We start from the raw sequence: 16,476 nt of genomic DNA on the forward strand, positions 1-16,476 counted from the left end.
TTACATGGCTGACCAGGTGTGTTACTAGCAAGAACATAGAGAAATAAGGCTTATGCATTATTTGTAGAAATGTATTTAAAAGGCTAGATCTTTCTGGAGGAAAGTCTGATAATACACATTACTATGTTTTTTAAAAGTATATGAATGCACATATATATATATATATATGTACTTTTACCTAGTAATTTCTATTTTCATGGATTTATTCTAAATTGATAATTGCATACTTACTAAGGAACACACCTGTCCTTATCATTTTATTGATTACAACAATGAAAAATGGTAAGCAATTCAAATATTTATCAGTAGTAAACTCACCATTTGAGTGAATTTAATAAACCATTTTGAAAACATTAAAATGATGTAAATCTTTATTTGAAAAGAAGCAATGCTGACAGGTACAGTTAAATGGGTATTTTAGAATACTAATTCCATTGTGTAAAAATTTTAATATACAGATGCCTAAGGAGGTGACTCGGAGGATATTTTCTCTTGGTTTTGAGATTTTGGGTGACTTTCTCATTGGTATTTTGCAGTTGTGTTTTGCCTTTTTTTAATAATGAGCTCTAGATATAGGAAAATAAAATCTTACCATACATCCCATTGCTGCCCGGAAGAATGTCAAGACTGCACTGGAGATGGGAGCAGCTGCAGTGATCACCAGGTAAACCCTCCCACCCAGGCTGTTCTGTTCAGTAGAATGGAAAACAAAACAAAACAAAAAGACCTGCTGAAATCAACTCTTTTGGCTCCTGATTCCTCCTCTGAAAATGGCTATAATAGCTTGCTATTATAAGAATTAACTAGCTAATTTACAAAACACTTAGAATAGAGTCTAGCATTGCAAAAAAACAAAACAAAACAAAACCCAAAACATTTAAAATGTTAGCTATTATTGTCACCACCATTCATACTTGAGATCAGTACTTGCATGTTTTCTTTAAACATGTTTCCTCAAAAAATTTATGTTTGGGGGCCTATAAAATTGCTTATAATGTCCACAGACCACGTAGGAGAGTAATAGAGAGGGCTAATACCTAAATAAAATTTGTTTTATGCTTTTAGACCAATTTCTTTAGTGCAAGGTTAGTGGACAAGTGTCCAACATGATCTCGAGTTAACGCTATCAAGGAAAAGCAAAGTGCAATGAGTAGAGAGCAGCCTGGCATTTGATGGCTTATCCAGAACCCGTTTAACCTACCTGGATCTTTGCAAAAATGAGCTTATCCCACAAACTGTCACGCCTGATGATACCATTTTTCACCTCACTGAATTTACTGGCAACAGCCAAGTTCAACAAGAACTTCTTCAAGGGTGTCTTGGCTTCATTTTGTACCTGCAGAGAGATAAGTCCTTTTAGTTGGAAACCTACTGGACATACTCACTGAGGTCATCAGTTAGTAAGGCAGCAGTGGTGCCTTCTAGTTCATGAGGAAGTGTCCCACACTCATGAATTGTGTCACTGAATGATGACAATCCCAGAAAAGTGCAGCCACCCTCAGAAAGAAGTGAGCTTAGGATAGGCAGGCAGAGATCCAGATTTCTGGTCCTTGGCAAACAACTTTGACAACTGAGATAAGCAAAAGGTGGTGAAGAAAGACTGCCTGCAAAGTCGCTGGGTAAAAAATTAGGTCAAAAAGCAACTCAATGAGCACCACTCCTAGGGCTTTTAATTTAGTAGAAGGGCTTAGGAATCTGATTTTTTTAAAAAGCAATTGCCATCTCTCCCTTACCCTACCCTTATGATGTTTTTATATTTCCTGAACTTACAGAATTATCACCTTTCTCAGTAACAAAAGGACCTTTAGCCACATCATACAAAATTCAACAGACTTACCTACCTAGACCATTTCTTCCCTTTGGGCTTAACCATTTGACATTGTTTTTCCAATTCACATTATTTCCCTGACCTGACATTACTGTGACTCTACAATCCATCATCCGCACTCTTACCTAAGAAGAGCTTCCTCAAGTACAGCTCTAATACTCCCCTACCCCTTTATTTCGAAAATTAAATCCTGAATTCTATATTCCAGCCTTTAGGACTTCAATGTACTGGAAATCAGATTGAAGAAAATCAAAGATCTTTTTGGTTCAAGAGCTGAAGGCTGACTCGCTGGCCATCTTCTGTTTATGCTTCCGTTTCTGGGCCTCCGGACAACCAGGACTGCTCATTCTCAATGTCTTTTTTGTTTTATTATTATTTTTTGAGACAGGTTTCCCTAAGTTGCCCTGTCTGACCTCAAACTCCTGATCCTCCTATTTCAGTCTTCTGAGTAGCTAGTTTTACAGGCATGTGCCACCATGCCTAGCTCATCTTTGACTTCTAAGGCAAACTGTGCTCTAGTCTCTAGGCGTCCCTTTACCAGTATTTTGCCATCTATCTTCAAGAGCTACATGATGCTGCCTTCTAGTTCATAAGGTCTCATGCTTGGTACCTCTCTAAACCATAAGAAATTTACCTTTCTCAAAATTCATAAGACTTATTTTCCTCCTAACAAGTCACTGATAAAGATGTAGAATTGAAATTCATACTAATGAAGTCCTCCACTTAAAAAAAAGTTCTAGAAGTAACAAATTATTACAATATCATAAAATACTACCTCTCTGAATTAAAAAAATCCAACAATGCAAATAAAAACCCACAATAACCATATTTAGTAAGTCTAGTGCACAATGAAGAGCTGTTGGAAATGTTGGCAGGTCTTTTAGAGACCAGAGCTTTCAATGTCCATGTGTCACCTATGTTCTGGAATACTGCCCTCTCTGCCTTCAGACCCCCAGGTTAGACTCTGTTGAGTGTCCCAAGTATGAATGGGAATGTTAGAATATCAGAGTGAGTTCTGCAAAGCAAGTGAACAATGGTCACATGTTATTTCCAGACAGCTTCAGGCCTAGGGAATTGAGTTGTTAGATTGCCTGGCTTCAAATCCCAGCTCCAATGGTTGCTCAAAGAAATTAGTCAGTCTAGGACATGGGTCAGAAATACATAAGATGAGCTCCTAGGATATATTGTTGTGCCAGAAAGCAAGGAATCTATCAAAGACTGCTGGGGTCATGTCAAAAGGACACATGAACAACTCCATGGGAGCTCCCAGCTTCCAAGATGGGCCCTTTTGCATATCAAGAAGAATGACTAAAATAAATTAAACATGCAAATGAAAATCATGAGTTCATAATTATACAAGAAAACATTCACTGGCCACTTTTAAAGGTATCTAGACTACTGATTCATTATTCTGAAGACTGAAAAATTAAGGAAAAGAATGTATTTGTTAAGTCTTAATAAGTACAAGAAGAGGGCCAGGGATCTAGCTCAGTGGTTCCGCCGCCTGCCTCGCAAGGGGAAGGACCAGAGTTTGATCCTCGGTACCAAAAACAAATAAAAAATAAACACACTTAATTCAAAAGGAAACTCATAGACTGAAAGTTAAAGGGTAGAAAACAATACTCAATGCAGCAGGAACCCGAAAAAAAGCAGGAGTAGCTATCCTCTTTGCAGATCAAGTAGATTTCAAACCAACACTGATTAAGAGAGACGAAGAAGGACACTACATCCTTGTAAAGGGAAGAATCCAATAGGAAGAGATGACAATCATAAATATCTGTGCACCAAACACTAGTGCACCCAACTATATAAAACAAATACTAATGGACATGAAAAGTCATATATGCACTAATACAACTGTAGTGGGGGACCTCAATACTCCACTGTCACAAATAGATCAACTAGACAAAAAATAAGTAATGAAATACTAGAACTCAATCAAACTCTTGAACAAATGAACTTAACAGATGTTTACAGAGTCTTCCACCCCACAAAACCAGAATAAACATTCTTCTCAGCTGCACATGGGTCATTCTCAAAAATAGACCACATACTCACACACAGAACATGTTTAAGTAAGTGCAAAGGAATTGAAGTTATCCCCTGTATATTATCAGACCATAGTCCGATGAAATTGGAGATCCATAGCAAAAGAAACTGGAAAAATTTCATAAACACGTGGAAATTGAACAACACACTTCTGAATAATCAGTGGGTCACAGAGGAAATTTAAAAAGAAATCAGACAGTTCCTTCAATTAAATGACAATGACAATACAACATATCGGAATCTATGGGACACAATAAAAGCAGTCTTAGGAGGGAAATTCATAGCAGTGAATATGCATATTAGGAAAACAGAATGAGTCCAATTAAACAACCTGATGCTGAACCTCAAGCTTCTAGAAAAAAAAGAGCAGGACAACCCCAAAGCTCATACAAGGGAGGAAATTATAAAGATCAGAGGAGAAATCAATGCAATGGAGACTAAGAGAATGATACAAAAAAAATCAATGAAGCCAAGAGTTGGTTCTTCGAAAGAATCAACAAAATTGACAAACCTTTAGCCAAGCTTGTCAGAAAAAGGAAAGAAAAGGCCCAAATCCATGCAATTAGGAATGAAAAGGGTGAAATGACAACAGACTCAGCAGAAATACAGAGGATCATCAATACCTACTTCCAGAACCTATATGCCAATAAGACGGACAACAGAGAAGAAATGGACAGATTCCTAGATACATATGAATTACCAAAGTTGAATGAAGAAGACCTAAAAACTCTGAACAACCCAATATCAACCAGTGAAATTGAAAATGTAATTAAAAACTTATCAACTAAGAAAAGCCCGGGCCCTGATGGCTTCACTGCTGAATTCTACAAGACATTTAGAGAGGAACTGCTGCCACTACTGTTTAAACTCTTCAATGAAATTGAAAGGGAAGCAATACTCCCAAATTCATTCCTGGAAGCAAGCATCACCTTGATCCCCAAAGCAGAGAAAGACCTAACCGAAAAGCAGAACTATAGGTCAATCTTACTAATGAACATAGATGCAAAACTCCTTAATAAGATAATGGCAAACAGAATGCAGAAGATCATCAAGAAGATCATACACCCTGATCAAGTGGGATTCATCCCAGGGATGCAGGGATGGTTCAATATACAAAAATCAATCAATGTAATACACTATATCGATAGACCCAAGGACAAAAACCATATGATTATCTCCATAGACGCAGAAAAAGCATTTGACAAAATCCAACATGCATTTATGATAAAAACCCTACAAAAAATTGGAATAGATGGTCTCTACCTCAAACTGATAGAAGCCACCTATGAAAACCCAACAGCCAATATCATACTAAATGGTCAAAAACTGAAATCCTTCACATTAAAATCAGGAACAAGACAAGGATGTCCACTATCACCACTCTTGTTCAATATAGTTCTGGAAATATTAGCCATGACAATTAGACAAGAGAAAGAAATAAAAGGAATAAAGATAGGAAATGAAGAAGTCAAATTGTCATTATTTGCAGATGACATGATACTCTATATAGAAGACCCCAAGAACTCCACCAAAAGTCTTCTAGACTTAATAACCAAATTCAATAAAGTAGCTGGATACAAGGTCAACACACAAAAATCAATAGCTTTCCTCTACACAAATGACAGACTCACTGAGAGAGAAACAGGGCAAACAATTCCTTTCACAATAGCATCTAAAAAACTGAAATACCTAGGAATCAACCTAACAAAAGAAATCAAAGACCTCTTCTCTGAAAACTATGGCACTCTGAAAAGGGAGATTGAAGATGATATCAGAAAATGGACAGACATCCCCTGCTCCTGGGTAGGAAGAATTAATATAGTGAAAATGGCCATACTTCCAAAACTGCTATATAGATTTAATGCAATTCCAATTGAGATCCCAGCAGCATACTTCATGGACCTTGAGAAAACAACCCACAAATTCATTTGGAATAAGAAGAGACCCAGAATAGCAAAAGCAATTCTAGGTAACAGAGACATGGCAGGGGGTATCACAATCCCCAACCTGCAACTCTACTACAAAGCTACTGTGATAAAAACAGCATGGTCCTGGCAAAGAAACAGACCTGAGGACCAGTGGAACAGATTAGAAGATGCAGAAACAACGCCAGACACACTCAGCCATCTCATCTTCAATAAAGGAGCCAAACACCCTCACTGGAGGAAAGATAGCCTCTTTAATAAATGGTGCTGGAAAAATTGGGCTTCAGCTTGCCAAAGATTAAAACCAGACCTGTATCTCTCACCATGCACTCAACTAAAATCAAAATGGATTAAAGATCTAAATATTAAAATAGAAACTCTGAACCAGTTGGAACAGAGGTTAGGTAGAACCCTTGAAGACATCGGTGTAGGAAAAGATTTTATGAACAAAACCTCAGTTGCCCGTGAACTAGCACAAAAAATCAACAAGTGAGATCTCTTCTTATTAAAAGGCTTCTGCACAGCAAGAGAAACCACCAGCAGTGTGAAGAGACAACCCACAATGTGGGAAAAAATCTTCACCTGCTCTTCCTCAGACAAAGGTCTACTATCTTGAATCTATAAAGAACTTAAAAAGATCAGACCTCCCAAATTTAAAGACCCAATCGAAAAATGGGCATCTGAAATGAACAGACATTTCTCAGACAAAGAAGTACAAATAGCAAATAAATACATGAAAAAATGTTCAACATCACTGGTCATTCGAGAGATGCAAATGAAAACAATGCTGAGATTCCACCTCACTCCAGAAAGAATGGCTGCTATCATGAAATCAACCAATAACAAATGCTGGTGGGGCTGTGGGGAAAGAGGAACCCTGCTCCACTGCTGGTGGGAGTGTAGACTGGTGCAAGCACTGTGGAAATCAGTATGGAGATACCTCAAAGAACTAGGACTGGAAGTCCCATTTGACCCTGCTATTCCACTGCTGGGAATCTTCCCCAATGAATTAAAAGAATCATACCACAGTGATATATGTGCACACATGTTCATAGCAGCACAGTGTGTAATATCTAAAACTTGGAAACAGCCCAAATGCCCATCAACTGGAGACTGGATAAAGAAAATGTGGTTTTTTAAATAAAATGGAGTACTACTCAGCCATTAAAAAAGAGAAATTAGAGACATTTATAGCTAAGTGGATGCACATTGAGGTGATACTCTTAAGTGAAATAAATAGGACACACATGAATAAATACTGAATAGTTTCTCTGGTGTGAGAAACTGAAAGTGTAAATAAGGACTAAAAGGTATAATGGATGATGTGAAATAGGAAGAAAAGGGGCAAAGGGGAAGGGGAAGTGGGAGGGCTAGGGGAAAGGATAGAAGGGAATGGGATTAATATGAGAAAATGAAAAAATAGGAACAAAATCTTTGTAAATATGAATGGAGGGGTTGACGGGAGGGCTGGGCAAGGGTGAAAAATAAGAAGCAAGAGAGACTATGTAAAGGTGCAAATTTCCAATGATGAATGTCATTATATTGTATACCTAAAATGTACCAATGATTAGAATGAATAATCGATAATGCAAAATAGAAAGAAAAGGTCCAAAGGAGTAGGAGTAGTGGGAGGGGCAGGGGAAAGGAAAGAAGGGAAAGGAAAAATGATGAGAAATGGAAAAAATGGAAATAAAGTCTTTGTAAATAGGGAAGGGTGGAGGGGGTGAAGGGAGGGCTAGGAATGGGGAAAAAAGAAGAACCAAGATGCATTATGTAAAGGTACAATTCCCAATGAGAAATGTAATTGTGTTGTATACCTACAATGTACCAATAAAAGAATTTAATAAAGTGCAAAAATAAATAAATAAATAAATAAATACAAGAAGAATTACAGAATTAGAAATAGAAAAATCAGCATTTTGCAAACCCTCATGAGCAGTAACCAATGGCAGCTAAAACTACTAGGTGGCAGTTGGTTTCAGCCCACCCTTATTAGATATTCCTCTAGGGAAGTTCTTTAACTCCAAGGCTCATTATCAGTTAGAGATAATAAGAGCAAATGTGATTCACTATGTTTGTGTGAGAATTCAGTGAGAGGATGCATCTGAAATGTTTACCGTGGAGCCTGGCCCCTCAGCAAGAAGCCCAATGACCAAGACGTGTAAATCAGGGTGACAAATTCCCAGTAAGTGGGCTAAAGATTGAGGGGCTCCCCACGCCTCAGAGTTGAGCTCTTCTTCAGGTCAGTAACCTTGCCCAGAGGAAAGGGGGTTTCCTCTATCATGGTTTATCAGAGCAGCATTTGTAAATGTGGCTTTAAGCAGATACTTGTAGGGGATGGGGTGCAGGTACAGTACACAGTCCCCCAGAGCCTTAGCACAGGCCTAGACCACGGATGGCCCCTCCTTCTCAGGGCAAGTCCAGCGAAAGCGAGGTTAGTACCTTATCGTAGATCTTGTTAACCAGGCGAGGCACTGTGGGGAAAATCGTGGGCTTTAGAGCCTTCATATCATCAGGCAGCATCCGGATGTCTCCCTGAAAGAACCCCACTTGGGCTCCACAGGAATACATGACAGCCTGAAACCAAGAGGAAACGGGGCTTCAGGTGGGGCCTGTCTTGGGTAGGATTAAGGAAGTGAGTTCAGGTTCGCAGGTACTTTCTCCTGTACAGCAACCCCTCACCTGTCAGTGCCCAGGACTCTGAGAGCCTCCCCCAAAAAAGGATGGAAATGCATTTCTACTGAGGTGACAGGGCAGATAAAACACATTGCGAAACTGTGGGTCCCACCCCCTGACTCCACCACAGCTCTGTGTGACAGTCCAAGATATCACCCTTCTTATGACATTGCTCATTATGTGGCACCAAGGAACACCACTGCCAATGAAAACTAGGATATGCCTTCAATTGCAAGACCATCTCAATTTCAGAAAGGTGAAAAGTTTAAGTGCTTATTACAATCTTTTTTATTAATCACATATAAACACTTTAGCCCAGTGAAATGGATCTTGCATTTTAGTATCCTATGCATCAACCGACCATCAGCAGGATGAAGAAATATTTAGGGGAAGCAGAAAGAGGACCTTCCCATCACACCACCTGTGTTTTGTGCTTTTTGTTTTTGTTTTTGTTTTTGGTACCGAGGATTGAACTTGGGTCCTTGCACTTGTGAGGCAGAGGCAGGCGGTGGAACCACTGAGCTAAATCCCCCACCCCCACCTGTGTTTTTGAAAGGCCAATGTTGCTGTCTGTTCCTGAATGGACCTCAGATCAGCCAAGAAGCCTGCAGACCACCCCCAGGCAGCTCTCCTTTGGAGCCTCCACCACAGGGGCAACACCACCTTACACACTCAGGTGTGGTGTGAAAATGCCTGTTTGTAACACCTTGTACCGTACCTGGATCGAATGCTCTTTCCCTGCCTCTCTCTGGAGGAACTTCCTTTTCTCTATCCTTAAATATTTTCAAAAATTCTAACCAAAACAAAGTGAAAAGAAAGACACAGTGTCTCACGAGTCAGCTCAGAACTGAAGGCAGACGGTAAGCTCCTGGTTGTGATCTCAATGGACCCATGCAACCCTGGGAAAGGGGCACATACTGATTCAACAGAGCAAGGCACTACCACAAGCTGGGGGACTGCTAGGATTAGGAGTCAGGTGAGCCAACTCCCTGCCTACGCCTGACCCTGTAGAGAAAGGATGAAGAAGGCTGTGTCCCTGGCTTTAGAATCGGCATGCAGCTAGCAAGTTAGGACCTCCTTTTCACACACCTGCTAGGAACATAGAACACTCACCTGTACAATTCTTTCAAACATGTGAGCTAAAGGAAGGTAGGATATGGTCACATCGTTACAGGTGGGCTGGAAAACACTCTGTAGATTAGGGAACAAGGAGATCACAGTGGATTAATTAGAACTTTCTCTTCTAATGGAGATTTTAAAACTACCCCTTCTCAGGACTGTCTCATGTGATACAAGGATAACTCTAAGAGGCACTTTAACATGTTCCTAGTGGCTTGTATCACCGATGCTACATGCATGATTATTCCATCAAGCAACTTATAACACTGGTGATAGGACAGGTACAGCCCGGTATCGAGAAATACAAATCATGGCCCTGTCATGAATTTGTTGAACTGTGTGGACTGTAGAGATTTGCAGTGAGCCTTAAAGTCTAACACTTGAAAATATATTGTCCTGAAGACAAAGACTACACCAGTGTGGGACCACACTTGAGATTTTAATGTTTGTTGGTTTTTTTTACCCTCTCACTCTCTGCCTCCCCTAACTTCAAGAATAAAAATAATATAACAGATTCACATTTTAATGAGAACCTCTTTTTCAGTTGACCACTGACCTCAGCACTTCTGAGAAAACCAGCAACATTTGAAGCAATATTTCCATGAGTTAGCATAGCTCCTTTGGGGTCACCTGGAGGAAATATGTGGAGAGAAAGATCCTTTATGTAATTAATAGATAGCCTTTGGTCTTGAAAGAAGCTAGATTCAACTGGTTCTGTTCCAGAGATGAAGAGTGTTTTTTTCCTGTAACTATGTCCTTTTGTGGATGTATATGTCTTAGTTTAGGAATGATTAATGTCCCAAGAGATTCTACTACCCAATGCATCATTGACCTACTGCCAGCAAGGCCACAGCCATAATTTCAGGAACATAGGTGAAGAGGAAAAGTCAAGTAAACCCCTCTTGATTGTTCATATGTTTGAGATCTCAGATCTAATAATATTACCTAGTGATATCACAATTTTTTTAAGTCAGGCATACTGGAATAAATGTAGCTTGTGGACCATCATGGGCCACATTGAAAATGATTAAGTATTCTACTCGATGGGTTGATGTAGGGTAGAGGCACAACTATGAGTAGAGAAATAGCACTCAGCTACCCCGATTGAATGAAACTGTCCCAGTGATGTCTAATTGAGAGAGTGGTACGCTGAGGGGAAAGCTGGCTTTCTGACACCATCTTTAAGACTCTGGAAATCCATAGCATGTAATGGTATTTGATGTATTTGATGCAGTCCATTTACTTCTTTATTCAGGATTTCACACTCAAAAGCTTCAGGTTGCAAGTCCCTCAGGACAGGCTCATGGTAGGGCACTGGTACCTGCCTACCAGTGGCCAGGAACTAACAGTATGTTTCTGGTTGACCGCGGGGCCCGGCAGGGCCTCAGGGGCACTGACCTGTGGTCCCACTGGTGAAACAGATGATGCTCAGGTCTTCTGGGTTTGGAGGCTGGAGGGGAGGCATGAAGACTTAGTTTACCACACATTTTGAGAGTTAACTGTGCCAAGAATCAAATTCAGACAGAAGAAAACTTACCACGGGTTTTCTGAAGTTCTCTTTGCCTAGATTCTACATGAGAAAAAAAAAACCAAAACAAAAAGTAAGAAGGAAAAGCATTTGTTGAGATGGACACACTTAGGACAAACGCAACCCTCCCTTTCCCTTTCCACAAGGAAACCAGAAGGACATATGCGAATATAACCAAAATTCCAAACCAGATTGGGCCCAAAAGCCAATATTTATGTACAATGCAAACCCCAGGGAAAAGGATAAAGTTTCTTCAGTATATTAAGCTAAAGAGGGCAGATCCTGAACATGAAAATTTCCCCCTATACTCTTAAAGTTTGGTCATCTAGGACCACAACCAAATCTTCCTTTAATAAAACAAATAGTTAACATATCTGAGCTTACAACTTATCCATTTCCTGAGAAATTTACACATATTAACACATTTAACTCTACCAACAGCTCTGTGAGATAGGGATTATTATTATCCAGTTTTTGGATGGGGAAAGGGAGATGTGGAATCATTTGCCTCATGTCACCTAACTTAGATTATTAGAGCTGCACTGTAATTGGAGGAGGAGTGGGAATGTGAACCTGGGCCCCAGGAGCCACATTCTCAACTGGTAGTGAGCTCTGTATTCAAATATGATCTACTCAGAAGTCTGTGCAACTGGCCACAGCACTTTCCCTTCCCTTGGCATGAGTTTCTGAGTTGTGTTGAAGAAATCATTCTCCAAGCTTCTTAGCATGAGTCCAATTCACTCCTTGTGTGCTGTCTATGGAGAACAGCAGCCCTGAGTTTTGTGCAGGTTTCCTGAAGATTGCTTAGGATGCTGGACTAGCCTTCAAGCTGCATGGTGAGATTCAGATCCATACCTCAGCATCAAAGAGGGATAAGACCTCAACTCCACACTTCTCTCCTCTTTGCTTCAAATCATCATCAAAGGGGTCCATGAGAATGACCAGCTTCAGGCATGGGGTGAGACCCTTTTCCACATTCTCTATCAGGACCGATGCTTTTTGGGGTGTATCACAGATGACAGTGGGGATATCAGCTGAAAAAGAAACAGAGCTACTCTGCTAAGCACTTGATTACCCTTCAAGGAGAAAGAGATTTTTAAAAATTCCAAAGCTAGTAGGTCCTCACAGAAGATTACAACTGCAAATCAAGTGTGTAGTGTGTCACCTGAAACATTCCGTTAATAATAAATGAGCTCAATCGAAAGAGAAACATATAATGTTATTGTGGTTTCTAGAGGAATCATGCAATTCCTTATGCTGAAGAAAAGTCATTCAGACAATGTATATGGATCACTGTCTTATTTTGAGGAGTAGGGAGTTGAAGAGAAAGGAGGGGCAGTGGAGTTTTTAGTAGACAAACATTTGTTGGCGTTTTCTCTCATACATGACACATGTTGGCACAAAGAGAAAGCTTCTGCGCTATCTACTGCTCAACTGACTCTACTGGATCTACTAGTTCGGCAACAAAAAATAACATCTTTGATACATGAAAGGGCTGCTACTTGCCTGCTGAACTTAGATTTGTTTCTCTAACAATGACAATTTTTATTCTACAGATTCACCATGAGTATTGGTGTCTGCTGGTTAGTTGTGTTGACTTTAATTTATAAAAGGTAAGAAATTAAATCCATAACTCCAGCATGATTTAGTCAATCAAGTACTTTCTTCCAGTGTGCTTAAAGTAAGTAGAATTGTCTCTGAACTACACTGTTGTACTAGGTCACCTTAAAGCATTTCATTGAACCTTTTATCTAAACATATCTCTGCCTCGTGGGCTTATTTTTTTAAAATATAATTCCCCTTTAAATAATATCCTAAGTACTACAGAACCCAAAAGACTGAAACACTTATTTTCTGGCCACAAGTATTTCAAATCTGAAAAAAAAGAGAAGAAAGAAAGAATTAAGAAAAAATCAAGTTTTAATGCAATAGCAAAGATTTACCCTTGTTGACAATAAATACGGTGGCTTCTGCTCCCAAGGTGTCATACAGGGGGATGGCTACCATGGAGTAAGTGTAGCAAGCCAATTCGGAGATGACCCACTGTGGGAAGAGAAGTTCAAGTAAGCCCTGGACAATGACTTTGAGGAGTTGTTTAGTTCATTCATCCAAAAAAATGCTTATTCAGTACATTTTATGTAAAATTTATGGACTTTTTATGTAAAAAGAAATTGCTACAAGGCAGGCCATTGGGACATCACTGTTACTGCCATAAAGTATAGCTAAATAAGTTAGATAAGGTAGACACAGAGATAACTGTAAATCAAAGGTAGACCAGAATACCAAGGTAAGTAGCCAGTTCCATGTGTAAGAGCTATGAAAAAAACCAGGGAGCCTACAGGAGGCAAAGATCAAATTCAAGGACAGGGTCAAGGCTATCTGAGATTGCTTTGGAGGAAATGAGGGAAATTAGATAGAGCTTCAGAGGACTGGTAGGATTTGGCTATGGAGATGAAAGTAGGTAAGACATTCAAAGAAGGAAGGATGAGAACAAAGATAGGAGACATGATATACTGGGTAAACACATTAGCAAGCATGAATTGTAACAGAAAATAAAATTGGAAAGGTGGGTCAGAATCTGCTAGCAGCAGGCCTTAAATGTCAGTCTAGGTAGTGTAGACTGAGTCGTGTCTCTTCCCTCCTGCCCTACAGTCATGTTGAAGCCCTACAGATAGGACTTTAGTAGGTAATTGAAGTTAAATGAGGTCATAAGACAGAGCCCTAATCTAACAGGGTGGTTGTCTCTGTAGAAGGGAAAGAAACACCAGGGATGCACTGTGGAGAGCAAAGCCCACATAAGGACAAATGAGAAAGCTCACTTGCAATCAGAGAGAGGCCGAGGGAGAATCCAAACCTGCTGACATCCTAACCTGTGTGTTTTATTAGAGCAGCCCTAGCAGACTGACACACTAAGTTTGGTGTTAAATTCTTAAAGTAGGTCAAGGTCACCTCTTCTTACTGAGGCTGAGTATAGCAAAAGTGGAATAGGTAGCTGGGGCTTATTGGGATTAATCTAAAAATCTTACTAAAGAAACTGGCTCTAGTGAACATAAAGATCATACAAAGACTTTCCTTGACCCTATTGGGCCTAATGATTTACCTGGAATTTGATACCATCTGCTTCCAAACCACCGGGCCAAGATGGCGAAGGCCATACTCAAGTATAACGGGTGCCCTGGTTTGCTGGTTCAAGTACAATATGCAAGCTCCAGTTCTAAGTCTAACCAATCCTTTTCCACAGCACTTTTGCCAGTAACTTGGAGTGTCCTTCTCTTCCTCATAGAACAAACAGCTTGATTTAAAATGATCCACGGTGCACTGGCAAGTAAAAGTCCAAACATCCAGACTAGAATCCTAACCATTCTGTCAGGAATGAAGGAGGCTCTGAGTTATAACTCTTTCAAGCAGAAGAATAGGCAGTATGAAATCTTTTTTTTTTTTGGTACTGGGGATTGAACTTGGGTCCTTGTGCTTGCAGGGCAGGCGGTGGACCACTGAGCTAAATCCCCAGCCCTGCAGTATGAAATCTTTAAACAGCTTCAGTAAGTTATCAGTGTGTATCAGAGTGCTGCATTGGTGTGTGTGCAGCAGAAGGGATTTTCTTAGTTATCTTCAATATGGTTACCTCTGGCCTATTCTGAGCAAAGATGCCAATAAATTGGTCCGGTGAGGGCTTATGTCCTTTGTGTATGAGACAGGAACCCAGGTACTCTGCTCGATCAGACACCTGTGAAGAGAGACAGAGAGGGGGTGGGGTGGGGAGAGAAAGAACAAGAGAAAAAAAAAGACCAAAATTCGGTCAGCATGCTACAAACATTAGCAAAAGAACCTTTCTAAAACCCTGGGCCTAACTCACCTGTTTGTAGGACAGCCATCTGTAGGGTTGGTTTGGTTTTCTGTATCCCAAGCAGGGCCCATTGTCTAAAAATACAACATTACAAGAAAATCAACTCCAGTCTCCCCAGCTGCAAATCTTTTGGAGCAGAAAAGATAAAAGAATATTCAGTCAAAGAGGCCAATGCACAAAGAACAAATCTGGCAGAAATTTGAACTTCTCTTGTTCAGGGAAATTCAAGGGCAATTAATACTCAGTTCTCAAAGGCAGAGTGTCCTATCATCTACATTTGAAACATTTAGAAAATGGGAAAAAACAGAGGTGGTTCAGTATTGCATCTGTGACCTGTGTGGTCCCATAGCCCTTCAGAGAAAGCCATCAATGTGGACTAATTTACATCACGTGACCAAATAAAATCCTACAAAGAAATGCAAAGAGCCTGTACTGAATAATCTTGGATTAAGGTTCCCTATTACAAAAGAAATGTATGATCATAAAAATACAGGAAAAAAACCAAACTGTGAATCATCATTCTTACCATATAAATATCATGCTTGACACTATTTCCTTCTTCAGTTTCTTTGCATAGTTTTACAGTTATGCTCATTCACATAATTAGAATGAAAATAATACTTTAGTATGCTGCTTCTTTTTTCGATTTGATATAAATACTTCTATACTATTTCTTCTCTGTAGAGATTTCAATGGCTATCTGATAAAGGGGTCTACTATTGTTGACTTTATCTCATTGTGGCTATTTAGATTGTTTCCATGTTTGACACTAGTAATGTTATGATAAATATTTTCAAATTGATAAGTTCACATTTAGTACATTTTCATAAGATAGCCCTCTAGAATGAAATATGTGGTTTGAGAAGGAGAGGGGGACTTTGGTTACAGAGCACCACACTGCTTGGCAGAAAAGTTGTGACCATTGACTTTTCTCCCACCTGTAACATACCAAGTTTAATCACATTCCCAGAGAGCACTAAATGGTATCTTTTGAGAAATGTCTTCTGGTTTGATAAGTTTGAAAAAGTATAATTTTTATCTAAATTTTTTTAACCGCTAAGAAAGTGGAACCTTTTATTTGTTATGTTCTATTTATTCTGAATCATCCGTTTACGTTCTTTGCTTGTTTATATGAGAGTGTCTTATAGGATAAAGAATGACAAGAACACACATGCACATTTACCCTCAATATTTTTCCAACTTAGGTTCTACATTTGACAGTAAGAGAATGTACATCCTGAACATCTAAACTACTCAGTCTTATTTAAAATTGAAACACATCCGGGAACCTCTCCCTTCTAGCATAGGTAGGCCAGCTTTTAAAGCTAAGCTAGGAAAGCAGTGGTATTAGGCTAAGAAACAATCCAGAGTGGCAGAGAAGCCTCCACATTTAAGCCAGGAGAAGTCTGTGTTATAAACAGAAAAGGAGAAAGAAGGAAATTTTATACAGAGGATCTAGCCAAGGTGGTGAGAGGAATTCACGTCTTCCCAAAAGGAAGCATTT

The 16,476-nt window shown here is 39.6% G+C and overlaps 1 protein-coding gene across 1 annotated transcript in view; it reads right to left on the reverse strand.

Annotated features, from left to right (window-relative positions):
• Acsl5 (acyl-CoA synthetase long chain family member 5) overlaps positions 1–16,476 on the reverse strand; it is a 53,041-nt gene that overhangs the window by 9,414 nt on the left and 27,151 nt on the right. Inside the window, 11 exon segments of the mRNA XM_021253436.2 lie at positions 593–688; positions 1,202–1,336; positions 8,245–8,379; positions 9,592–9,669; positions 10,154–10,227; positions 10,996–11,047; positions 11,135–11,167; positions 11,981–12,159; positions 13,069–13,168; positions 14,751–14,852; positions 14,982–15,046. Coding sequence (XP_021109095.2) covers positions 593–688; positions 1,202–1,336; positions 8,245–8,379; positions 9,592–9,669; positions 10,154–10,227; positions 10,996–11,047; positions 11,135–11,167; positions 11,981–12,159; positions 13,069–13,168; positions 14,751–14,852; positions 14,982–15,046 — 1,049 coding nt within the window.

This window comes from Heterocephalus glaber, unplaced genomic scaffold, assembly GCF_053883595.1.
Source record: "Heterocephalus glaber isolate CG9 unplaced genomic scaffold, H.glaber_assembly_v1.0 deba00001497, whole genome shotgun sequence".
Taxonomy (NCBI): Eukaryota; Metazoa; Chordata; class Mammalia; order Rodentia; family Bathyergidae; genus Heterocephalus; species Heterocephalus glaber.